The 27,245-nt window shown below is 44.7% G+C and overlaps 1 protein-coding gene across 1 annotated transcript in view; it reads left to right on the top strand.

The window, feature by feature from the left end:
- LOC126291702 (uncharacterized) overlaps positions 1–27,245 on the top strand; it is an 82,214-nt gene that overhangs the window by 6,777 nt on the left and 48,192 nt on the right. Inside the window, exons 3-4 of the mRNA XM_049985334.1 lie at positions 4,974–5,027; positions 24,958–25,954. Of these exons, the coding sequence (XP_049841291.1) occupies positions 4,975–5,027; positions 24,958–25,954 (1,050 nt within the window). The 5' untranslated portion in view covers position 4,974. The remainder of the gene's footprint in view (positions 1–4,973; positions 5,028–24,957; positions 25,955–27,245) is intronic.

Below are 27,245 nucleotides of genomic sequence, written 5' to 3'. Positions count from 1 at the left end.
CAATAAGAACAAAACGGGTCGATTGTTTCCGCCCAGTAGTGAATGGGTCGAGATGCCAGATGCCAGGCGAGATGTTGCTCCCATCATTCTAGATCGGTTTGAAGTTCCTTACAGGCTATTTACACTACTAACTACAGGTACGAGGATGGTTTGATAAGTCTGGTAAATTTCTGTGAAAGAATAGAAGATTATTCTTACACCCTCATGGCTCGTAAGCTTAAGCGAGCGAGCGACTCTTAACCTAAGGGACAGCCTATGTGCCCTGTGGTTTCACAGGCTAAACCCAATTGTTATTCCTGCTTATCCTAAGTGTACTTGTGTCTCTGATGGCCTAACGTGTTGTGTGTGTCCTATGTGTCACATGAGTGTTGTGTGGGTGTGTAGTGTATCCGATCCCTAATCATGGGGATCCTTGTGACTTCATGCAGGTCCATGGTGGGGAAGTCCCGCGGCAGGTGCATGGCAAGGTGCAGGACCTTACCTTGCAGGCCTTGTAACCGCTTGATATGGCAGTCGGCGGCATTTCCCCGCACTACGGCCGCGTATTCCAGCACTGGTCGAATCAGCGCCAATTATAGCGTAATGCCGCAGTGTGTGGGAAGCGTGGACTGTGGATTCAGTACAGGGTAGAGTTCGCGTAAGCGTCCTAAGACTCTGCCCCTAACCTCTGTGATATGTGGCCCCCAAGTGACGTGCCGGTAGAAAGTCACGCGCGGATACTTTACAGTGCGAGACCATGGAATGGGGCCTCCCATGATCTGCACTGGTTGAAGATCCCTTAGTATCCGGCGACGTGTAATAACAATTGCCTTGATTATTCCAAGAATCGTATAAAGAATTTCAACAATGCACAGCGTACAGTTCATTGTTGACAGACGTCTGAATTGTACAATATGTCGACTGCGATCGAAATAGAGAAAACCGACTTTCGTGCTGTTACTAAACATTTTCATTTGAATGATTGGACTATCTCACAGTCAAAACAGAAGTGGATGAAATTCACACAGACTCTCCACCATACTGAGGACCATTTACTTTTAGATTATTGGATTTAAACGTGGTCGGGCAAGTACCAAGATTGAAGTGTATATCGAGCAGTTAGATCAGGGGCCCACGTGAATAGTAAATGGTTGTGAAAACACACTTGACCTCTTAGCAACAAATAATCCTTAGTTAATAACGAGCATCGAAACGGATACAGGAATTAGTGAACACAGGGTTGTCATAGCGAGACTGAATACTGTAATCCCCAAATCCTCCAAAACTAAACGAAAGATATACCTATTCAAAAAAGCAGATAAAAATTCACTTGACGCCTTTCTTTGAGACAATCTCCACTCCTTCCAAATTAACAATGTAAATGTAACTACATGTGACTTGAATTCAAAGAAATCGTACCGGCACCAACTGAGAGATTTATACCAAATAAATTAACAAACAACGAAGCTGACCCTTCTTAGTACACAAAACGGATCAGAACACATGTCAAATTTAAACGGAACCAAAATCTCCAAGATTGGAAATCTTTTACAGAAGCTCGAAATTTAGCTCGGACTTCAGTGCGAGATGCTTGTAATAGTTTCCACAACGAAACTTTGTCTCGAAACCTTGAAGAAAATCCAAAGAGATTCTGGTCGTATGTGAAGTATGTCAGCGGCAAGCCACAATCAATGCCTTATCTGCGCGATAGCAATGGAGATACTATCGAAGACAGTGCTGCGAAAGCTGAGTTACTAAACACAGCCTTCCGAAATTTCTTCACCAGAGACGACGATGTAAATATTCCAAACTGAGAATCAAGAACAGCTGCCAACATGAGTAACGTAGGAGCAGATATTCTTGGAGTAATGAAGCAAATCACTTAACAAAAGCAAGTCTTCCTGTTCAGATTGTATACCAGTTAGATTCCTTTCATAGTATGCTGATAACAATAGCTCCATACTTAACAATCATACACAACCGTTCGCTCTACGAAAGATCCGTACCCATAGACTGGAAGTTTGCACAGGTCACACCAATATTCAAGAAAGGTGGTAGGAGTTGCCCATTAGATTACAGATCCATATCATTAACGTCGGTATGCAGCACGATTTTGAAACATATATTGCGTTCATACATTGTGAATTACCTGGAAGAAAACGGTCTATTGATTCGCAGCCAACATGGATTTAGAAAGCTGTGAAACACAACTAGCTCTTTACTCGCACGAAGTATTGAGTGCTGTTGACAAGGGATTTCAAACTGATTCCGTATTTCTTGATTTCCGGACGGTTTTTAACACTGTACCACACAAGCGGCTTGTAGTGAAATAACGCGCATATGGAATATCGTCTCCGTTACGTGACTAGATTCGTGATTTCGTGCCAGAGAGGGAATAGTCCGTAGTAACTGATGGGATGTCATCCAGTAAGACAGCAGTGATTTCTGCCGTTCCACAAGGTAGCGTTAGAGGCCCTTTGCTGTTCCTTATCTATATAAACGACAGTCTGAGCAGCAGTCTTAGGTTGTTTGCAGATGATGCTGTCGTTTATCGACTAGTGAAGTCATCAGATGACCAAACTCATAGCAAAAAGATTTGGAAAGGTATCTGTATAGTCAAAAAATTGGCAATTGCTCCTAAATAACGAAAGGTGTGAGGCCATTCGCTTGAGTCCTAAAACGAATTCGTTAAACTTCGATTACACGATAAATCAGTCAAATCTAAAGGCCGCAAATTCAACTAAATATTTAGCAAATACAATTACGAACAACATAAATCGGAAAGAACATATGTTGTATGGAAGGCTAACCAAAGACTGCGTTTTATTGGCAGGAGACGTATAAAATGTTACGGATCTGCCTAGACTTCGCAGGTTCAAAAATTGGTTCAAATGGCTCTGAGCACTATGCGACTTAAATTCTGAGGTCATCAGTCGCCTAGAACTTAGAACTAATTAAACCTAACTAACCTAAGGACATCACACACATCCATGTAGCGGTCGCTCGGTTCCAGACTGTAGCACCTAGAACCGCGAGGCCACTCCGGCCGGCACTTCACTTGTCCGTCCTCTATTAGAATACTGCTGCGCGGTATGGGATCTGTTCCAGATAGGATAGACGGTGTACATCGAAAAAGTTCAAAGAAGGGCAGCAGGTTTCGTATTATCGCGAAATAGGGGAGAGAGTGTCACTGAAATGGTACAGGATTTTGGAAGGACCTCATTAAAACAAAGTCGTTTTTCGTTGCGGCCGAATCTTCTCACGAAATTTCAATCACCAACTTTCTCCTCCGAATGCGAAAATATTTTGCTGACGCTGACCTATATAGGGAGAAACGATCACCATAATAAAATAAGGGAAATCAGAGGTCGCACGAAAAGATATATATGTTCGTTTTTTGCATGCGCTACGCGTGATTGGAATAATAGAGAATTGTGAAGGTGTTTCGATGTAGCCTTTGCCAGGTACTTAAATGTGATTTGCAGCGTATCGATGTAGATGTGGTTATGCAAGACCACTGAATAAAAATTAGTGAGATAACTGAAACTGCAGGCGGCTCAAATGAGTGAGAGCATAATTTCCCGCAAGGAAAATTGGCTACGAAGAAACTGTGTACGGTGAAGGTGCCACGATTTCCCTGAGTCGACCAGTAGCGCGCAACATCTAGCACAATGACTAGCGATGTTTAACCGCAAGACTGTTTGCACCGATTTGTGACTGGATCTGTCGAAAGACGCCAGAGTAAAAACGGCAGTCAAAACAATGGACAAAGGCTGGTGAAAGTGCACTAAACAAGGCAAAGATCACTTATTAGCTGATAATGTGATGTTCACTGTTTTTTGGAGTTCTCGAGCCACCGAGGGCACAGAGGATAGTGCGACTGCAGGGACTATCTCGCACACACCTCCCGTGAGACCCACATTCTCACCTTGTATGCCCACACACTACATTCGTAGTGTCCCACTCCAAAACACTCATTACTCGTGGAAGACATTCTTTCCAATCCCCGTAAGAGTTCGGGGAATATGTGTGCATCCGCGCAGAAGGAGGTCATGGCCGGTATTGCCAGAACTGTATGTCCGAAAGTCCGAAAGAACCTTTCATTCAAAATTGAGACCTTTTCCCCGTTTCTTAGAATAGTTACGTTGTATGCAGCCTCGTGCGGGTTACAGTACGGTAGGTTTCTACTCAGCTTTCCTACGGGCGATCTGCTGCAGCGAATTCACAGGTAGGTGCAGGCAGAAGGACGAAAGAAACCGCACCGCATCAAGGCGATGGACAGGAAATGAGGGAGAGTGAGGGGGCACTTGGAGAGAGAGAGAGAGAGAGAGAGGGGGGGGGGGTGAGGAGAAGATGAACAGAGAAAGAGAGAGAGAGAGAGAGAGAGATAGAGAGGAGTTGATGAACAGAGAGGGGAAAGGAGGAGAGGAGATGGACAAAGAAAGGGGCAGGGGGAGATGGAGAGAGACAGGGAGCAGGAAGAGATTAGGACGTATATCCAATTCCACTTTCTTTCTTTTCCATTTAACTAGACAGAGCCATAGCAGTATAGGATAAACCTGATTCCACCGACAAAATTTTGAAATTTATTCACAAATATTTTCTGAAAATATTGTTTTAAGAGACAATTGGTCTTCGGTGGGTCGTTAGAGAGTAATAATGTAATTAAGATATATTCGGTTTGTTACCTCAGTTGTTTCTGTGTAAATATTCTCAAATACCTTGGAAAAGCCTGACATATGCAGTCCCCAAAATACAGAACCCAAAACACAGAGTTATGCAACGAGCTTTAGACATATCCACAAATGGTGGGACGTGGGAACAGCTCAACACAGCGCCGCTTTCCCATGACGTTCAGTGAATCCCTGCACCAGAAGCGTATCGCCCAAGCGTATCGTTAGGAATCCTATCCATAATGCTGTGCATTACTGTTATTGAATAACTAAACCTGGTCATTTATTTGTTCAAATGACCGTTTTTGTTTTGTTTTCCAGAATGGTCAGACTCCTGGACATAACAAGTGCCGTGGCGAAGTCCACCGATGACGAGTGAGTATTCTGTTTATAATTTAAATCAATGCTCGTCGAACTGCGGTCCTAGTCAAGTATTCGTGCGGCCCGCGTTTCTCAGCCGTATCTTATAACAACATCCACTCGCAACTAACAGCCGACTCCTTAAACATCAACTAACGTTGAGAGCTTGTTAAGCGGGTATTTTTCTTGCTCAGTAACGAACAAAAATGCTTATAGAGGCAGTAGATAAGCTTAATTTTAATTAACATTAGTGAATTCGGTCTTAAGCTAAGTAAAGTTACGTCAGGCGCAGAGTGGTATGCAGCGCGGCTACTGGAGGGTTTAGAGCAGTGAGAGGAGGAATATTTTATTGTTTGCCTTCTAGTGCTGGCTACTCACGAGCGTGCGCAACTGGCACGGATCAACTGCTATGGCAGAAATGTCAACCGGAAGTAGCATTCATTCGCAACTACGCATTATAGAGATGGTCATCTTCAATTGTTGTACTTGTTTGTAGCAAGTAATAAGAAATTAAACTAAGGCTGTTGTAATACAACACAGTGGGTGTGATGAAAAAGACATTCGAATCATTTAGTCAACATTTGTGACTGTGTCATCCATTGCAATTACTATTACTGATTAATATAATGCACTAATTTATGTAGGTTACCAATGAATACTAAGGTCTGTATAGTAAGGTGTTGTAAAGTGACCGGGACAGGAAATGAGGAAAAATTATTATTTTTTCCTCTGGACAGAGCTGCTGCCTACCGAGAAGTGCTCACACTAATTCTAATACACAACACCACTGTTGTCAGTGAGACTTGGAGGAGAAGCTTGTTCCGTTATTTTTTAGCAAAAACTTTATCTTTTTGAGTCGTCAGATTTACAATGTCGTTCTCATAATGCCCCGTACCACATTCGTTCGTAGAGTAATAATTCTAATATCTAAAAAACGTCTTTTGGCCTACAACTGTAATTCCTCGTTATTTACTTCAGTCTGATAGTTTTTTTCGTAGATCACTAGCGCCGACACGGTGTGCGATCGGGAAAAGTGGCCACGCTACTCGTCGGCTAAAGTACCCAAGACGTTCGCCCCAACAAGAGTTAGTTGCTTCCAAAACACACGCTTAATACAAAAAGTCAAACTGATTTCTAATCAAGTTATGTTATTTAAAACCTTCTGTGTTATATATGGTTCAGATAGAAAACCACCTGCTGCAGCCGTTTGGCGTGAAGACTCCTGCAGAATGCGCCTGGAAATCAGAAAAAATCAGCTCTCTGTCCGAACAGGCCTCGGAAGGACCAACGGTACCGACCGGCCGCCGTGTCATCCTCTCAGCCCAGAGCGTCACTGGATGTGGACATGGGGGCGGGGGGTCATGTGATGAGCACACCGCTCTCCCAGCCGTTGTCAGTTTTCGAGACCGGAGCCGCTACTTCGCAGTGAAGTAGCTCCCCAGTTTGTCTCACAAGAGCTGAGTGCACACCGCTTGCCAAAAGCGCTCTGCAGACCGGACGGTCACCCATACAAGTGCTAGCCTATCCCGACAGCGCTTGACTTCGGTGATCTGCCGGGAACCGGCGTTACCGCTGCGGCAAGGCCGTTGGCTACATCAGGAAAAAAGGTTTACTGTTAAACGTCATTGTCCACAAGTACCTACTTAGAGACTAAATAGAGGTAGCTACACTCATGCTGATAATTAAGGATAACTGCAGAATGTGGCGCCACACAACGTAGCAGTACACAAAACTGGCGCTAATAGCATAGGCACATAGGGAACACACACAACACAGATCTGTAAGTCCACGGTATTGGTGATAAGTTGGGGAAACTGTCCTTAAACACGTGTGCTACAAACGCCTCTGTTTCCTGCACAGGTACCCCGACATCAATATGGGATATGATCACCAAACACACGTACACAGGCCGCACAACGGGTTGGCAGACACTGGATCAGGTGGTCGAGCAGCTGCTGGGGTATAGCATCCCATTCTTGCACTAGTGTCCGTCGGAGCTCCTGACGTCTCCTAGGGGTTTGAAGACGTGCAGCAATACGACGACTGAGAGCATCCCAGACGTGCTCGATGGGGTTTAGGTCTGGAGAACAGGCACGCCACTACATTCGCCTGATTTCTTCTGCTTCAAGGTACTCCTCCACGATGGCAGCTCGGTGTGGCCGTGCGTTATCATCCATCTGAAGAAAGGTGGGACCCACTGCACCCCTGAAAATGCGGACATATTGGTGCAAAAGTACGTCACGATACGCCTGACCTGTTACAGTTCCTCTGTCAAAGACATTCAGGGGTGTACATGCACCAATCATAATCCCAATCCACACCATCAAACCACGACCTCCATACAGGTCCCTTTCAAGGACATTAAGGGGTTAGTATCTGGTTCCTAGTTAACGCCAGATGAAAACCCGGCGAGAATTACTGTTCAGACTACCCCCGGACTCGTCCGTGAACATAACCTGGGACCACTGTTCCAATGACCATGTACTGTGTTCTTGACACCAGGCCTTACGGGATCTCCTGTGACCAGGGGTCAGTGGAATGCACCTTGAAGGTCTCCAAGCGAATAAACTATGTCTGTTCAGTTGTCTGGAGACAACTGTTCCAGTGGCTGTACTCCGTGGCCGTCTGCGGGCACTGATGGTGAGATATTGGTCTTCTTGTGGTGTTGTACACTGTGGACATCCCCTAATGTTGCGCCTGGACACGTTTCCTGTCTGCTGGAATCGTTGCCATAATCTTGAGATCACACAGAGGGCCCGTGCTACGACCTGACCAGCCTCCAGTCGCCCTAGTATTCTACCCCTCATGACGTCATCCGAATGTGTTCTTTCAGCCTTTTTCAACACTCAGTCAGTCATCATTATCTCGTCTGAAAACGTCTGCACACTTACTCGCTGCACCGTACGCTGACATGCAACAACACACCTCTGCATGTGTGGACTGCTGCCACCGCCACGACAGCAGCTTAAATGCACCGCATGGTCATATCCTGAGGTAATTTAAACCCGCAAAATCGCCCATCAGAGTGTTGTTCCACCATGTATCAGCATTATCCTTAATTTATGAGCATGAGTGTATGTGGCCTTAACAAAATTGCATGTACTTCCAGGACGTTATTTTGTTTATCACTTAAAAATATTTGGGGTGTTACCTTATATGGAGATTCAAAATGTGTAAGTTGTAAGCTACAATCATTCACCATGGTTTGCTGAAAATTGAATTTCTCTTCGAGTGGACACTTTACCCATCACCCCTTCCTATGTGGCCCGAGGTATCGTTCTACAATGTCAGTATTGGATCTTGAGCAAAAAATTTGATGACCACTGCTTTAAAACATTTACGAAAGCTCTGTTGTACTTACAGCAGGTAATTAACGTAGCCAGACAGCTTTGGAACGCCATCATAAGAACATTTTACAAGGAAAGACTATGTTAGTAAGAGTAACTGGGTACCCATCCTTGTAAACAAGGTCGGTATCACATTGTTGCGATATGGCATGCGACTCAGAGACACCTGGCTAAACTTATAGTAGAATAAATTTCCAATGCAAATATTTGGCCAGTAAGTCGAGAAGTGGTGATAGCATACAGTTTATAATCACCAGGCGTTCCTCCACTGACCTGGGTTTGTGTCCATACCTCAACACAGTGTCTCAAGGAGTGAGGGGCTGTGACACTGGTGATGGCGATCCATCTGTCGAGGGTTGATGCTAAGTTCAGAAGCCGCTGCGGTGCCATTCGAGTGGGGTATACAGTGGCTTTCACTATCTTTGTCCTTTTACTAAAGTTCCGTGCCTCACTCTGTAAAAATTGAACCCTTATAGGACCGCTTTGTTGTCAGTCAGTTCTGTCTGTCCCAATGTTATGAACCCTTATCCTAAGGAACGGATAGACTATCAAGTTCAATTTTACGTCACATCCACTACTGGCCATTAAAATTGCTACACCAAGAAGAAATGCAGATGATAAATGGGTATTCATTGAACAAATATACCAGAACTGGCATGTGATTACATTTTCACATAATTTGGGCGCATAGATCCTGAGAAATCTGTCCCAAAACAACCACCTCTGGCTGCAATAACGGCCTTGGTACGCCTTGGCATTGAGTCAAACTGAACTTGGATGGCGTGTGCTGGTACAGCTGCCCATGCAGCTTCAACACGATACCACAGTTCATCAAGAGTAGTGATTGGTGTATTGTGACGAGCCAATTGCTCGGCCACCATTGACCAGACGTTTTCAATTGGTGAGAGATCTGGAGAATGTGCTGGCCAGGGCAGCAGTCGAACATTTCCTGTATCTGGCAGGGCAGCAGTCGAACATTTCCTGTATCCAGAAAGGCTCGTGCAGGACTTGCACCATGCGGTCGTGCATTATCCTGCTGAAATGTAGGGTTTCGCAGGATCGAATGAAGGGTAGAGACACGGGTCGTAACACATCAGAAATGTAACGTCCACTGTTCAAAGTGCCGTCAATGCGAACAAGAGGTGACCGAGACTTGTAACCAATGGCACCCCATAACATGACGCCGGGCCATACGCCAGTATGGCGATGACGAATACACGCTTCCAATGAGCGTTCACCGCGATGTCGCCAAACACGGATGCGACCATCATGATGCAGTAAACAGAACCTGGATTCATCTGAAAAAATGACGTTTTGCCATTCGTGCTCGCAGGTTAGTCGTTGAGTACACCATCGCAGGCGTTCCAGTCTGTGATGCAGCGTTAAAGATAGCCGGTGCCATGGTCTCTGAGCTGATAGTCCATGCTGCTGCAAACGTCGTCTGATTGTTCGTGTAGATGGTTGTTGTCTTGCAAACGTCCCCATCTGTTGACTGTGGGATCGAGACGTGGCTGCACGATCCGTTACAGCCATGCGGATGGGATGCCTGTCATCTCGACTGCTAGTCATATGAGGCCGTTGGGATCCAGCACGGCGTTCCGTATTACCCTCCTGAATCCACCGATTCCATATTCTGCTAACAGTCATTGGATCTCTACCATCCCGAGCAGCGATGTCGCGATACGGTAAACCCCAACTGGGATAGGCTACAATCCGACCTTTATCAAAGTCGTAATGGTACGTATTTCTCCTCCTTACACGAGGCATCACAACAACGTTTCACCAGGCAACGCCGGTAAATTGCTGATTGTGCATGAGAAATCGGTTGGAAACTTTCCTCATGTCAGCACGTTGTAGGTGTCACCACCGGCGCCAACCTTGTGTGAATGCTCTGAAAAGCTAATCATTTGCATATCACAGGATCTTCTTCCTGTCTGTTAAATTTCGCGTCTGTAGCGCGTCATCTTCGTGGTGTAGCAATTTTAATGGCCAGTAGTATATTAAGGTCTACGGTCCTCTGGAGATGTAGAAATTTTAAGCTTCTAAGTCACTTCAGTCAAAAGATACGGCCGTTTATGTCACACATTTTGGTATTAGAAAACTCACTCTTCAAAACCAATAGGTTACTTCGCGTTGACCTAGAATAATGAAACTTGCAAAGAAGCGAGGTTTCACATTATAAGTAAAGTAAAAATTTCTGAAACATCAATTGTAATTATAACACGTATAAAATTTCTGTCGTCATTTGAAAATGCACCGCCCTCACCATCCGTTAAAAGCATAATAGACGAACATTACGTCATACAAACGTAAGATGTATGTTGCAGCTATGTTTCAGTAACCAAATAAAACTGTTTCATCAAATCGTCTCTCTCTCTCCGTACACAAACTGAAATTGCCTGCTCGCTTTGTTTTCTATGTTCGGCCTAGTCTGAGAAACTGCTGTAGAGATTTTAATACGGTCTTGTAATTCTTGGGACCAATATCTTGCCTGTATCGATATCCTAAACGGGCAAAAATCGTTCATATTTTCGATTTCAAAGATGGGTGAACCATATACACACATAATTAAGTTTGTACGCATCCCTCAGTGCGTGAGTGCTTTTCGCAGTTGGTCAATAAAACACAGACGCGCCATTTTATAGTGTGTCTGAGAAGTTTGTATACCACTCTAGACTTTTTTTCGATTGGGGAGATATATAGTTGTTTTTCTTGCATTTCTGCTTTGGCAAACGCCTGCCAGGTAAAGCAGACCTGCTGCAGTGCCAGAAACGTGCTTTGTTACAGTTAGTGACAAAAACTGGGCATGGACCTAAGGAACCGTGGAGCTGCACTTAATCAATTTCCAAATTCCGTGTCACGATCAAGGTCGTTAGGTTCTTATGAAGGTTCAGTGCATTACAGGTCACACAGGAGGAATGTGGTTTTACGGTCCTCAATATGTGCTAGAGTTGTAAGGAAACTCGACTCGTATCATGATACGGGTCACAGAGTCACCACGATACCACTGCTGTTCCTATCTTTTTTGAAGGCCACATGAATGTAAAATATTAGTTCACTATGGAATCTGCAGCATATACGCTGAAGCGCCAAGGAAACTGGTATAGGCATGCGTATTCAGATACAGAGATATGTAAACAGGCAGAATACGCCACTGCAGTCGGCAACGCCTATATAGGACAACAAGTGCCTGGCACAGTTCAGATCGGTTACTGCTGCTACACTGGCAGGTTATCAAGATTTAAGTGAAATTACAGTTAAATCACTACTCTCAGGCACATACAGGCGTTGATATAAGTCAACCGGGACAAGTGAAAATGTGTGCCCCGCCCGGGACTCCAATCCGGGATCTCGTGCTTACATGGCAGACGCTCTATCCATCTGAGCCATCGAGGTCACAGAGGATAACGCGACTGTAGTGATTTATTTCTGGCACGCTGGCACGCCTCCCGTGAGATCCACATTCTCAACTTATTGTCCTGCACTATATTCATGCCGGCCGGAGTGGCCGAACGGTTCTAGGCGCTTCAGTCTGGAACCGCGTGACCACTACGGTCGCTGGTTCGAATCCTGCCTCGGTCATGAATATGTGTGATGTCCTTAGGTAGGTTTAAGTAGTTTTAAGTTCTAGGGGACTGATGACCACAGCTGTTAAGTCCCATAGTGCTCAGAGCCATTTGAACTATATTCATAGTACCACTGCCCATTACACTCATTACTCGCAGCTTTTTGCCGATTCCCGTAAGAACAGATAAGGCTCACCGGCCAACCGCTCGGGGTTAGCCGAGCGGTCTCAGGCGCTGCAGTCATGGACTGTGCGGCTGGTCCCGGCGGAGGTTCGAGTCCTCCCTCGGACGTGGGTGTGTGTGTTTGTCCTTAGGATAATTTAGTTTAAGTAGTGTGTACATGCCGACGTCGCAAGCTGAAGATGAACAGATAGAGAAAGTGTATGAGGATATTGAAAGGGTAATGCAGTATGTAAAGGGGGACGAAAATGTAATAGTCATGGGCGACTGGAATGCAGTTGTAGGCGAAGGAGTAGAAGAAAAGGTTACAGGAGAATATGGACTTGGGACAAGGAATGAAATAGGAGAAAGACTAATTGAGTTCTGTAACAAGTTTCAGCTAGTAATAGCGAATACCCTGTTCAAGAATCACAAGAGGAGGAGGTATACTTGGAAAAGGCCGGGAGATACGGGAAGATTTCAATTAGATTACATCATGGTCAGACAGAGATTCTGAAATCAGATACTGGATTGTAAGGCGTACCCAGGAGTAGATATACACTCAGATCACAATATAGTAGTGATGAAGAGTAGGCTGAAGTTCAAGACATTAGTCAGGAAGAATCAATACGCTAAGAAGTGGGATACGGAAGTTCTAAGGAATGACGAGATACGTTAGAAGATCTCTAACGCTATAGATACAGCAATAAGGAATAGCGCAGTAGGCAACGCAGTTGAAGAGGAACGGACGTCTCTAAAAAGGGCCATCGCAGAAGATGCCCATTTGATGTATGGATTAGCACGGGGCAATAGCCGTGGCGCGGTACGTTTGTATCGAGACAGATTTCCAGAACGAAGGTGTCCCGACAGGAAGACGTTCGAAGCAACTGATCGGCGTCTTAGCGAGCACGGAACATTCCAGCCTATGACTCGCGACTGGGGAAGACCTAGAACGACGAGGACACCTGCAATGGACGAGGCAATTCTTCGTGCAGTTGACGATAACCCTAATGTCTACGTCAGAGAAGTTGCTGCTGTACAAGGTAACGTTGACCACGTCACTGTATGGAGAGTGCTGCGGGAGAGCCAGCTGTTTCCGTACCATCTACAGCGTGTGCAGGCACTGTCAGCAGCTGATTGGCCTCCACGGGTACACTTCTGCGAATGGTCCATCCAACAATGTTTCAATCCTCATTTCAGTGCAAATGTTATCTTTACGGATGAGGCTTCATTCCAACGTGTTCAAATTGTAAATTTTCACGATCAACATGTGTGTGCGTGTGCAACGTGTACTGGAGTCCCTCGGTGTGGAGTCTGTACAACCCCAAATCCAGGGTTTTAACCGCCTGCCACCCTGGTTACTGAAGAGGCCCAGAGTGATTTTAGATTTATTGCAGTACAAGAGAGATTGCACTCCTGCCACCGTTTTTAATGCAGCATTTTCTGCCATTTTATCTGTTTTTACGGATGGGTCGAAACAAGGGGATTCTGTTGGTTGCTCAGTTGTTTTTCCAGATCGTGTCTTCAAGGTCCGCCTGCATCTTCTGTCATTGATGCAGAATTGTCTGCGATCTTGCGGGCACTGGAGCACACGAGACATTCTTCCTCTCCTAAATTTCTTGTCTGTTCCGATTCAGTCAGTGCCCTTCACTTATTGCAACGTTTGTATCCGGCAGACAAAACTGTCCAGACCATCCAGGATGCCCTCCTCCGACTACACTGACTGGGGAAGGTTGTAGCTTTCTGCTGGGTTCCGGGGCATGTCGGCATTGCTGGGAATGAAAGGGCATATCTCGCAGCCAAGGAGGCGTGTCTCGCCCCACACGTATCTCAGTGTGCCATCCCCTTGCACGCACTCACCTCGCTGTTGAGCTCACGGGTTATGCGTCGGTGGGAGGATGAGTGGCTGGAAGTGACTGACAATAAGCTCCGTATAGTCAAGCCCACAACACGTGTGTGGTGCACTTCCTTTCAGCCCCATCGACGGGACGAGGTTCTCCTCACTCGGCTTCGAATAGGCCACAGCCCTATGACGCATGGCTACCTGCTCCGGCGAGAGGACCCTCTAATGTGTGGTGCTTGCGGCGTCCAGTTCACTGTGCGCCACGTTTTATTGGATTGCGTTTTGTTTTCTGACCAGCGGGCCGCAGCTGACTTGCCAGCGGAACTGCCATCTCTTTTAGGCAACACTCGGACGAATGTGGCTAAAGTTTTAAAGTTCTGTGCCATGTCAAATGTTTTTACAAAGATTTTAGGGAGAGGATTTTAATTTGCTCACTGTGTGACAAGCTAGCCCGTATTTTATGTAAGTGGCCAGCCAATAACAATTTCCTGTGACATTCTTGTTGCTATGTTTCCCCTTTCCTTAGGTTTTACTTTCTTATGTAGCATTTTCCTTATTTTCCTGCATTCTTTGAGAGTGTGCTTTAGTTTTCTTAGGTCTGTCCACGTTCGTTCCTTTTAATGTGTGTCAGGGCGCTGATGACCTCGATGTTGAGCGCCCATAAGCCCCAATACACCACCACCACACCATCAACATGTGTGGGCTAACGAAAATCCGCACGCAATTGTGCAATCAAGTCATCAACACAGATTTTCTGTGAACGTTTGGGCAGGCATTGTTGGTGATGTCTTAATTGGACCCCATGTTCTTCCACCTATGCTCAATGGAGCACGTTATCACGATTTCATACGGGATACTCTACCTGTGCTGCTAGAACATGTGGTTCATCCACGATGGAGCTCCTGCACATTTCAGTCGCAGTGTTCGTACGCTTCTCAACAACAGATTCGGTGACCGATGGAATGGTAGAGGCGGACCAATTCCATGGCCTCCACGCTCTCCTGACCTCAACCCTTTTAACTTTCATTTATGGGGGCATTTGAAAGCTCTTGTCTACGCAACCCCGGTACCAAATGTAGAGACTCTTCATGCTCGTATTGTGGACGGCTGTGATACAATACGCCATTCTCCAGGGCTGCATCAGGGATTCCATGCGACGGTGGGTGGAAGCATGTATCCTCGCTAACGGAGGACATTTTGAACATTTCCTGTAACAAAGTGTTTGGAGTCACGCTGGTACGTTTTGTTGCTGTGTATTTCCATTCCATGATTAATGTGATTTGAAGAGAAGTAATAAAATGAGCTCTATCATGGAAAGTAAGCGTTTCCGGACACATGTCCACATAACATATTTTCTTTCTTTGTGTGTGAGGAATGTTTCCTGAAAGTTTGGACGTACCTTTTTGTAACACCCTGTATAACCAACAACAACTATGAACGTGCTTTTGAGATCGACGGAAAACTAACCACTAAAGATGGAACAATTGACCATACATCTTCACATCCAAAGTCTCATACATATGCATCCTTTCAATCCATGATTAACAGAATCCAAAGTATGCCACTGCAACAGGAAAAAGAAATAAGTACGCTACAGCACATCACATACGAGAACAGCTATGACTATAATATGGTTCTACAGCTTCACAACAAAAAACACAATCTGAAAAAGACGCCATAATCATAAAATAATACTAACGACAGACAGACAGAAAACCATCGACATACCAACAAACTGTACAGGAAAACTATCCGATAAAATAAACGCCCCACTAAGAAATACAACCGTGAAATTAACCTTCAGAACGACAAATAATATTATACAAAACTACGCTCACGAAAAACCACACTCCCAAAAACGCTTGAACACTGGAATTTACAAAATTTACTTCAGTAACTATTCAAAATATTATGCAGGACAGACGGGGAGAAATTTCATCGTCAGATTCCCAGAACACACGAGAGAAACAAATAACAACCTATGCACCTCAGGCCGGCCGGAGTGGCCGAGCGGTTCTAGGCACTACAGTCTGGAACCGCGCGACCGCCACGGTCGCAGTTCGAATCCTGCCTCGGGCATGGATGTGTGTGATGTCCTTATAGGTTTAAGTAGTTCAAAGTTCTAGGGGGCTGATGACCTCAGAAGATAAGTCCCATAGTGCTCATAGCCATTTTAACTATTTATCCACCTCATTCACAAACTTCAAAAACGAAAAACACGAAGTTGATAAGTTTGAAAACGCACTAAAAATGCTGCACAAAATCCCGAAAGTCTCAATCATAAGTATTTTGGAGGAATTTGCCCGTTAACTGAGTGGTCAGCGTGGCGGAATGCCTCGCCAAGGGGCCTGGGTTCGATTCCCGGCTGGGGCAGGAGATTTTCTCCGCTGAGGGACTAGGCGTTGTGTTGTCGTCATAATCATTTCATCCCCATCTCCGACGCGCAAGTCGCCCAATGTGGCGTCGAATGCAATAAGTGCGTACCCGCGGCTGCCGAACTTCCCCGAATGGGGGACTCCCGCCCCACAATGCCGTACGCTCATTTCCATTTTGAGGACTTTGATATATATATATATATATACTAATCATTATCCCCACTATATAATAAATGAACAAACCCATTTCACGCACATACAGTTTTTAAAAAGATTTGTTGCAAATTTATATAGGAATAACAGATAAATAAAATACCGGAGATTACAAACTCATGAATAACAATTCCATTGATACACGACCTGCAAACAACATAAACATTTCTGAGTAAACTACGAGCTGTCAAACTTGAATTTCCACGAATGCCAAAATAATAAAAAAAACAACTTGTTTCGATGTATGTAATAAAATGGAACACCTAATCCGTCCTTTTGCTGATATTTATTATATGGCAACCAATTTCGGTGCTTCACTACACCATCTTCAGGCCTTAATTAACGCTGAAGAGGTTAACGCCACTCGTATACACAATTGCATCAGTGGCCAGCATCTGTAAACTGGTTTCCGTAGACTGTAACGACGATGTTGTGTCTCCAACCATCAACTACCAACTAGCTGTTAGTTGATGGTTGGAGACACAACGTAGTTGTTACAATCCACCATGTTGTTGGTAAGTTGATGGTTGGAGACACGACATCTTTGTTACAATCCACAGAAACCAGTTTATAGATGTGGCCACTGATGGAACCGTGTATATGAGTGGAGCAAACAGAAAAAGGAGGCTTATTACATGAGTGAACGGCTGAAGTCCCTAAAACTTCCAGTCGGAAGTATGGGCATACAGAAACTATTTTAATATCGGTGAAACGAAAGATCATCGAACGATTTTAAAAAGTTACTCAAAAAATGTTACATCGACCAACTACGGACAGCAGCGAAAGTTAACTCAAAGTTGACGTATGTCCGTTTACAGTGACAGGACGTGGGCAGAACATCCAATATAAAAATCCTTTATTAATTATACATAATGTAAAATGTAAATAAAAGCAATTTTTTCAGATATACTGATGAAGGCAGTACAGCCGAAATGAGCTCATATACAAAAATAAAATATCAAGCAGTATAGTCTATTAATTCTCTGCATTATTATATAGAGATCTTGGAAACATGTGTTATTACAACATCTCGAAAACAACGGTATCGTGGATCAAATGGAGTTAGAGGAGACTGGAACTCCAGCAGACTTTCCTAATCAGGTGCAAGAGTCCCTTGATGGACAGTTTCGCAGCTACTGGATTGGTCGTGTCTCGGCTTCTTCTCCTGCCCCATTGGTATGGCCACTATGTATCCTGCTCCTCAGCAGGCAACTCAGTATGGGCAGTAATTCGGTCCCATGTGTGTCAACGTCGGTACAAGGCTGATGAAAAACCCCGCAAAAGTGTTGGGGATGCCTTTCGAAGCGTAACTCCTCAGACGCTGGATGTCATGGACGGCGAGAGGCACAGACTTTTGTGTAAGTCTACATGGTCGGATACAGATCCGTTTGATACATAGTTTTCTACACGGAAATTCTCCATAACGCAGTATACAGCTCTGAGTTGGGGCTATCGGGACTTCTATGACTTACTGTGCGGGGTGCGTTTGAAACTGTTTGTGCAAAAATAAAAACTACTTACGTGTTTGGGGTAAACCTTTCTTATTTTTCGACATAGTCTCCTTTTAGACTTATACACTTCGTCCAACGCTCTTATAATTTGTTGATCCCTCCCGAATAATCGGAATTGTCCAAGTCTGAAAAATAGCTATTAGTTGCTGCAATCACCTCCTCGTTTGAATAAAACCTTTGTACCGCCAGCCATTTCTTCAAACTGGGGAACAAATAGTAGTCCGAGGGAGCCAGGTCTGGAGAATAGGGGGGATGGGAAACGAGTTGGAATCCTGTTTCCAATAGTTTTGCGACCACAACTGCTGAGGTGTGTGCTGGTGCACTGTCGTGATGGAAAAGAACTTTTCTGTGGTCCAACCGCTGGCGTTTTTCTTGCAGCTCGGATTTTAAACGGCCCATTAACGATGAATAATATGTATCTGTAATAGTTGTACCCTTTTACAGATTGTCGATGAGGATTATCCCTTGTGAATCCCAAAAGACAGTCCCTATAACCTTTCTGGCCGAAGGAATGATCTTCGCTTTTTTTGGCGCAAATTCTCCCGTGGTATCCCATTGTTTAGATTGTTGTTTGGTCTCAGGAGTATAGTAATGTATCCATGTTTCATCCACAGTGACGAAACGACGCTTAAAGTCCTGCTCATTCTTCCTGAACAGCTGTAACCCATTCTTGCAACACTTCACACGATTCTGTTTTCGGTCAAGCGTGAGCAATCGCTGAACCCATCTTGCGGATAACTTCCTCATGTCCAAATATTTATGCAAAATATTGTGTCCCCGTTCATTCGAAATGCCTGCAGCACTAGCAATCTCACGCACCTTAACTATTCTGTCATCCATCACCATATCATGGATTTTATCAATGGTTTCTGGAGTAGTAACCTCCACAGGGCGTCCAGAACGTTCAGCATCTCTTGTGCCCATATGGCCACTCCGAAAATTTTGAAACCACTTATAAACAGTTCTAATCACCGTAATATTTATCAAGCTTCTCTTTAGTCTCCTGATGCGTTTTGCCTTTCATGAATTAATGTTTAATCACCACACGAAATTCCTTTTCGTCCCCTTTTTTTACAATCACTCGACTTTCTTGATTCACACGAATGCCAGACTCAAAGAAATAGACCAATATGGCTGAAACTTGGTGTTCGCTCTTTCCAAAGATGCTACAAACGTTACACCGTCCGTTTATGTTCTGTCTGACACGGGCAAAAACCCCAAGAGAATCCTGAAATGTTCCTGCTGCTGCTAGTATCTGAGCAACCAGATCCTCTTCTGATGCAACAGGAGCTGCGTAAGCAAGGTTGTGCATCTCTCCCCACACAAAAAAATCCAGAGGGGACATATCTGGGGTTCAAGCAGGCCATGGTACAGGACCACCTCTGCCAATCCACATTTCTGGGAACTGTCGGTCCAGGAATCGACGCACACGACTGAAATGTGCCGGCGCCCGGTCGCATTGGAACCACATGCGTTGTCTTGTAGGGAGCGGGACGTCTTCCAGCAATTCTGGCAATGCTCTGGCGAGAAAATTGTAATAGTGCCCGCCATTTAATGACTTAGGTACCAGATACGGCCCCCAACAACACCGACCCACACATTAACGAAGAACCGCACTTGATGAGCGCTAGTAGCTGTGGCATGTGGGTTATCCTCGCTCCAGACATACGAGTTGTGCATGTTGAAGACTCCATCACGCCGGAACGTTGCTTCATCGGTTAACAACACAAAGGATGGAAATGTAGGATGCATTTCACGGTGTCCCAGGTACCACTGGGAAAACTGTGCTCTGGGTGGATAATCAGCTGGCTCCAGGTTGTGGACACGCTGTAAGTGAAATGGACGTAACAATTGCTCTCGAAGGACTGTTCTTACATTCGTCTGATTAGTCCCCATGTTACGTGCAATTGCACGAGTGCTGATTGAAGGATCCCGCTCCACATGCTGCATGACAGCTTCCTCAAATTGCAGCGTTCTTGCCGTGTGACGGCATTCCTGTCCAGGTAATCTGCTAAATGACCCGGTCGCACGCAGACGTTGGTAGACAGTAGGAAACGTCGTATGATGCAGGATACGGCGATTGTTGATAAACCTGCTGTGCAGCTCGTCCGTTGTGGTGCGCTACGTAGTACGCACCAACCATGTCACTGTACTCACACCAGGTGTGTGGCTCCATTAGTAAACAGAGACAATGCACTACTACACTGGTGGAGAGCGGTTGCCTACAACTGAAGAGCATAGTACGCCCTCTAACAACTGAAGATCGCAATACAGCCTCTAACAACCGAAGAGCGTAATGCGGCTTCCACCGGTTTAAATAATCCTCATAGGGAAAAATGACATTATGGAAAAGTATTTGTTTTTATGTTCCCTGCAGCCTCCCAGAGTTTGTAGGTTTAAATACTTTTTACCCTGCATATGCATACTGATGCGAAAAATGAAAATTTGTGCGAAGGCTGGCAGTGAAGCCCATGTCTCTTGCTCACTGGGCATATGTCCGCCCCAGGTAGCTTATTGGTCAGCGCGACAAACTGTCAATCCTAAGGGCCCGGGTTCGATTCCCGGCTGGGTCGGAGATTCGCTCTGCTTAGGGACTGGGTGTTGTGTTGTCCTAATCATGATCTTTCTTCCCCATCGAACGCGCAAGTCGCCGAAGTGGCGTCAGATCGAAAGACTTGCACCAGGCGAGCGGTTTACTCGACGGGAGGGTCTTTGTCACACGCCATTATTATTATTATTTGCTGGGCAGATGCGCTAACCACACCTCCACTCTCGCACAGCTGAATGAATGACCCTATCACACGTGCCTCCTCAGTCCAGGTCCCCATCCACGCCTCTGCCCACTGACTGCTCTCACTGAGCTCCAACAGCACTGCGGGGGCTCCCAAGCTCACGTCAGAAACCGAACAAAATAGGGAATCCTACCTGAAACGCAGACACAGGTGCTATAATCAAGTCGTTACCGTATCTGCTTAGTGAGCAGGAGGTCCGCGTTCGAATCTCAGCCTTGGCACAAATTTACTTTCATCGGTTCAGTCTGCATATACAGGGTGTTCAGAAAAAGTGTCGAATATTTAGAGAGGTGGTAGTACCCACCAAAACAAGAAAAGAAATTCGGTAAACATGGGCTCTAAAATGCATACCTGAAGAGCTATGAAAACTTGTTTATCTTCAATACTACGAAACACCTTTCCACTGCAAGCTCTTAAAAAGCACTCCGTCTTCAGGCCACAAGTGGCCCATCGGGATCATCCGACCGCCGTGTCATCCTCATCTACATCTACATCTACATGTGCATCCATATTCCGCAAGCCATCTGACGGTGTGTGGCGGAGGCTACCCTAGGTAGCTCTATCGGTTCTCCCTTCTATTCCAGTCTCGTATTGTTCGTGGAAAGAAGGATTGGCGGTGTGCCTCTGTGTGGGCTCTCATCTCTCTGTTTTTATCCTCATGTTCTCTCTCTGCGAGATATACGTAGGAGGGAGCAATATACTGCTTGACTCTTCGGTGAAGGTATGTTCTCGAACCTTTAACAAAAGCCCGTACCGAGCTACTGAGCGTCTCTCCTGCAGAGTCTTCCACTGGAGTTTATCTATCATCTCCGTAACGCTTTCGCGATTACTAAATGATCCTGTAACAAAGCGCGCTGCTCTCCGTTGGATCTTCTCTATCTCTTCTACCAAGCCTATCTGGTACGGACTCCACACTGCTGAGCAGTATTCAAACAGTGGGGGAACAAGCGTACTGTATCCTACTTCCTTTGTTTTCGGATTGCATTTCCTTAGGATTCTTCCAATGAATCTCAGTCTGGCATCTGCTTTACCGACGATCAACTTTATATGATCATTCCATTTTAAATCACTCCTAATGCGTACTCCCAGATAATTTATGGAATTAACTGCTTCCAGGTGCTGACCTGCTATATTGTAGCTAATCCTTCTTTCTATGTATTCGCAGCACATTGCACTTGTCTGCATTGAGATTCAATCGCCATTCCCTGCACCATGCGTCAATTCGCTGCAGATCCTCCTGCATTTCAGTACAATTTTCCATTGTTGCAACCTCTCGAAACAGCACGGCATTATCTGCAAAAAGCCTCAGTGAACTTCCGATGTCATCCACCAGGTCAGCTGAGGATGTGGCTAGAAGGGCCGTGTGGTCAGCACACCACTCTGGTTCTCTTTGACCAGAGCTGCTAGTATTCGGTCGAGTAGCTCCTCAATTGGCATCACGGGGCTGAGTGCACCCCGAAAAATGGCAATAGCGCATAGCGGCCTGGATGGTCACCCATCCAAGTGCTGGCCACACACGACAGCACTTAACTTCGGTGATCTCACGGGAACTGGTGTATCCACTGTGGCAAGGCCGTTGCCCACTGCAAGCTCTTAGCTTTTCATATTTTGGGAGGAGCTAGTACTGACAAAACAAGAAAAAATGTCAAGTAAACATAGGCTCTACAACGCATACCTTAACAGATATGAGCACTTGTTCGGTAGAAAAGATATTTTTCAAGTAGCGAAGATGACTGAGTGCTCATAGGTCTTAAGGTATGCATTTTAGCTGTAGAATCATACGTTGGCCATGAGGTGCAGGCCTAAAGAGGACAATTCTCTGATGATTAACGCTCAAAAATACCATTTTAGAGCATTTTTTGTATTAAAAGCCTGTAAATCAGCATTTAAGGTTTATTAACAAATTGTGCCCTTTATAAATCATTGAATTGCTGAGGTAAAAAAAGTTACATTAAAAAATCGTTAAGGTGTTCATATTGATTTATCAACATCGTAACGAACATCTAAGTAGTGTAAAAAACAGAAGTTGAGAGTCATGTTCATGAAAAAACAACAGTGTTCCAATTTAACAACAATATGTTGTAACAAGAAGCAAAGATGTTTCTTAGAAAAATACGAGACAACAAAAGGGAAGTGTCCAGCAAACAATTTTTACCATGCTGAATTCAAATACAATAATTTCGTAAATAATCAGCTTTAAACTGAAAGTTTTAAACTTATCGACCAACTGGTTTGTGCCAAAGGTTTATAGCAATGAAGCTGCTTACAGTACGAGGGACGTTCCAAAATAAGTTTCGTCATTGTGTTTGAAAGGTAATATGGGACACGAGGTGACTCAAATGCCATATCAATCCATACACACTGCTGACACAATGACAGAAAGCGAATCAGTGCTGAGGAACGACGCATGCGCAGAGCGCCAAAGACAACAGGGATTATTCGAGTACATCTCATGCTGGTCACGGTGGCAGACCGATGTGTATCGACAACGTGGTCGCCAGTGTAGGTGCACGCTGATATCCAGTATAAATGGGCATGCGGAACTAGTGTGTTGTCATCCATGAATGCCTACACATAGTGTATAGTGAAGAAGTTTCACTCCACTGAAAGTTGCACTCTCAGGACACCACTTAAAAACTAATGATGAGGTGGAGTAGTGGAACAATTCCTTGGATCACAGGGCACTGATTTCTACCAGGATGGTTTCTTCTACTGATTGCCACTACGAGCAAATGCCTCAACATCGGTGGCCAACAAGTCGAAAAATAGTGCAAAGTGTATAGTTCATGATGCCATGCTCTATTTGTTTTTTGAGAACTTTTGGAATGTCCCTCCTACCATCATCACTTTGGTGTCTTAAAGTACCACTTTCAATATTAAAACAAATGTAAATGTCGTGTGACTAGGGCCTTCCATCAGGTAGACTGTTCGCCGGGTGCAAGTCGATTTGACGCCACTTCGGAGACTTGCGCGTCAATGGGGAGGAAATGATGATGATTAAGACAACACAACACCCAGACCCTGAGCGGAGAAAACCTCCGACCCAGCCGGGAATCGAACCTGGGCCCTTAGTTTTGACATTCTGTTGTGCTGACCACTCAACCACTGGGGGCGGACATTTTCAATATTTATTGTTGGCGATGCCAAAACATTGACACCTGGCACCTAGCATGAAGGTTCAAAACTGTTTTTTGAGCAACTTCAGTATTAAAATTAATACATCAGCAGTGTCAAAGATTGTGAAGGCATAGTCCTGTTTCTCATCGCGCAGCAAATGGTGTTTCCGACCGCGAAATGTGTGGTAATCAACGCCGCAAGCAATGGTGTGATTTCACCGAAGCATGTTAAGCTACCCCCCTGAAGACTTTTCGGTGTGAGATGTTTGCATTGGCCACCCATAAGAAAAGCATGGGATTTCCACTTGGGTGACATACGGATAAGAGGGGGTCCAACGACCTCCCCATTGTGTGAAATATCCACGGCGTCGTTGGGCAGAACTGTTGTGAAATGTGATCCCAGTGTGATGTCATTAACTTCTGAGCTCTGGCCTTTTTGTCTTATGTATCGACACCTTGTTGTTTGAAGCATCGCCGAGCCTGAGGGTGATGTTGCAGGGAGCCGCACTTTGCACCTTTACAGAAGAAGGTCGTAGGTACCTTTGAGGCAGATTCCGAATTTAAGCGTCCTTTAATTTGTTATGCAGTGCAGTTACACATCCGCTTTACTTTTTGACCATAACAAGGTGCACACTACAGGGCTCCTCTAGTCTTAAAATTATTGCTGGCCTACATAGCCATCCTGTTTTAAGACGCCACTGGTTCGCCTCCAGTGAAGAAAGACGTAAAGAAGCGATTGGTGTTTGTGTTTCTTGCTGCTCAACTGAAAACGTCTTTCTACGAGTACTGAGAAACTTGGGCAACATCACAACGAGTGCACTGAAAGGAGTGGTGTTCTCTGTTGAGAAATGCTGCCATTGAAGAGTTTATACTGTTGTAATAAATTAGAAAGTTATGAGAGTGCTTTTGCTTTACTTTCGTATTAAATATATATATTCATGTTCAGCAAAAGGGCTTGTACTCTCACCTTTGAGCACCCTAAAATCATCATCCTCATCATCATTATGATGTTGCTTGTTGTAGGTCTGTCGCCTTGGAATACAACAGGAGAGCACATGCTTCAGGAGAAGGGGACAGGTACGAGGAGCGCATGCTAGCCTTGGTCTTCCTACGCTGCTTGAAGCGCAGGCTGCTCTTCCAGTTGTCGGCCAACAATGGCGATGCAGGCAGGTTCGACGACTTGGTGCTGGTGTGGCGACCTAAGGAAGACACAAAGGCGGACATCCTGCTAGTGCAAATCAAACACAAGATCTCCCTCAATAACATGCGCATTAGCAGTAAACAGTGGTTGTCTGAGGATCCTAAACGCAACTTTGGGATCAGGGAGTACTGTGCCTCCTATGTAAAAGTTAGAGAGTCACTTAAGATGGACAGGGTCACATTTGTGTTGCTGACAAATGCCTTTCTGGGAGAAAGTGGAGATAACATATTTGTGAGCCAGGATGTGGACAGTGTCCCAGGGCTAGAGCTGCTACACGCTGGTGGTGACCTCTACAAGCTCAACTGGGACAACCCACAGGTGCAGAAGGCAGTGCGTCGAGACCCCAGCTTCGTGAATCATTTCTACTTGTTGTGCAAGCAGAGGGATTGGGAGGAGATTACGGACAACATTTATGGGGAGCTGGAAGAGCTGCTCGGTATGGGTGGCCTCCTATGCGAATCCATCTCTGATAGTTTGTGTAAGAATCTCCGGCAGTGGATGAACAAGGAGAATGTGTGTTTGACAGGTGGCTGGAGCAAGTGGCAGAAAATTGTAGACGAATACATCAGGAAGGAGGTGACACTGTGCAGGTCGGTGACCACCAGACTCAAGTACTGCAGTGTGGAAGAGGTTCGAGGCTACATAGAGTCCTCTAACCCTGCGTGGGTGAGGCCTCCAGAAACGGGATCTGCAGCTCTCTCTGCTACAAAGATCCACCAAGCACTGGCTCTCGAATCACACATCATGGTGGTTGTGGAGCAGTTCAGAGAGCTGGAACACCAGATTCTTCGCTGTTGGGGACCATTTTGCAGATGGTTGGTAAGTTTTGTAGTGTTGGTATTTTGTAACAGAATTTAATTATGCACTTATTTCGAACCATGGTCCAGATCCAAACTAGTGGACATGTTTGGCTGATGGTCGTTAGCGAATATGCACAGATGTTACGCTGTGTTCCCTAATGAATTGTGTGCAGTGTTTGGAAGCTAGTCAAAAACGTTCTCATAGGTGGTAAGTTGTTGTGCCAGTGCTATGTGTGAATACCGACACCATTTGCGGACAATAGAAGTATTGTACTGTCTATTGGCAATTCTTCCTTAATAGCAGGTAAGTGGTACTCAAGTGCAACATTTACTGATGTCTGTTGTGTTTGGCAAAAAACTATCAGCCAACAATTGCCATCATGACAACAGTTTAAATCAGAATCAGATGGTAACCAAGAAATTATATATGTATATATAAAGGTATATGTGGATGTGATATTATTTATTTGCTTTAATAATTGAAGGATCCTGAGTAGGGATGCCACGTGAAAGATAGTGTAAAGGATATGAACGAATGAGTTTAATTTTCTTGCAGATATTGTTGAAAAGGTGCGCCAGTGGATACGTCGCATTTTTTGATTAACATGCTTGTCTTATTGACTCACCCAGGGCACACTGATATGACTCAATAAATGAATCAAAATAGGATTTGATAAAACAGTTAATGTGATTTTAAATGACGGTGTCAGGGAAAGTAACGCATTGTAAGTCACATTAGATTTTATCATACTGACAATATCTCGTTTTACTTACTACTTTATTTAAATATGCTTTGGCACTGTAGACACATTTCTTTCTAAGGGTCAAATACAGATTGTTAGAATGGCTAATATTACTCACAGTAACAAAATCATTTGTGTAACCAATGCGATACTTTTCATCATAAATGGTGACAATGTATTTATCAAAAAGCAAAAGGTTTCCACTAATAGTTCTCTGGAGCTTATTCAGTACACAATATTCATTGTGCGAACAGAAGCAGTTAATCATGGTTAGTTATTATGGTGAGGGACTCATTTGGATAAACGGATCGATGGTAGTGGATACAACGGAGAGTTAGAGATACCAAGTTTCACAAATCGAGAGTGAAATTACAAAATTCACTCATGCACTTATACCATTAAAATGGTCAGACATGGTTTATATTACTCTCCGCTGTCAGTAAGCCAAGCAAAGAATGAAAACAGTGGATGTTGGGAGAAGCCACATTAAAGGCACATGATCGCCAACATTTTGAAAAAAGTCAACAAAATGATTACCAAAAATAATTCAGATGAAATGTAGGTATC

The sequence above is a fragment of the Schistocerca gregaria genome, chromosome 9 (assembly GCF_023897955.1).
Source record: "Schistocerca gregaria isolate iqSchGreg1 chromosome 9, iqSchGreg1.2, whole genome shotgun sequence".
Taxonomy (NCBI): Eukaryota; Metazoa; Arthropoda; class Insecta; order Orthoptera; family Acrididae; genus Schistocerca; species Schistocerca gregaria.
Note: the sequence above shows the minus strand (reverse complement) of the source record. Positions and strands in the feature narration are given on the sequence as shown.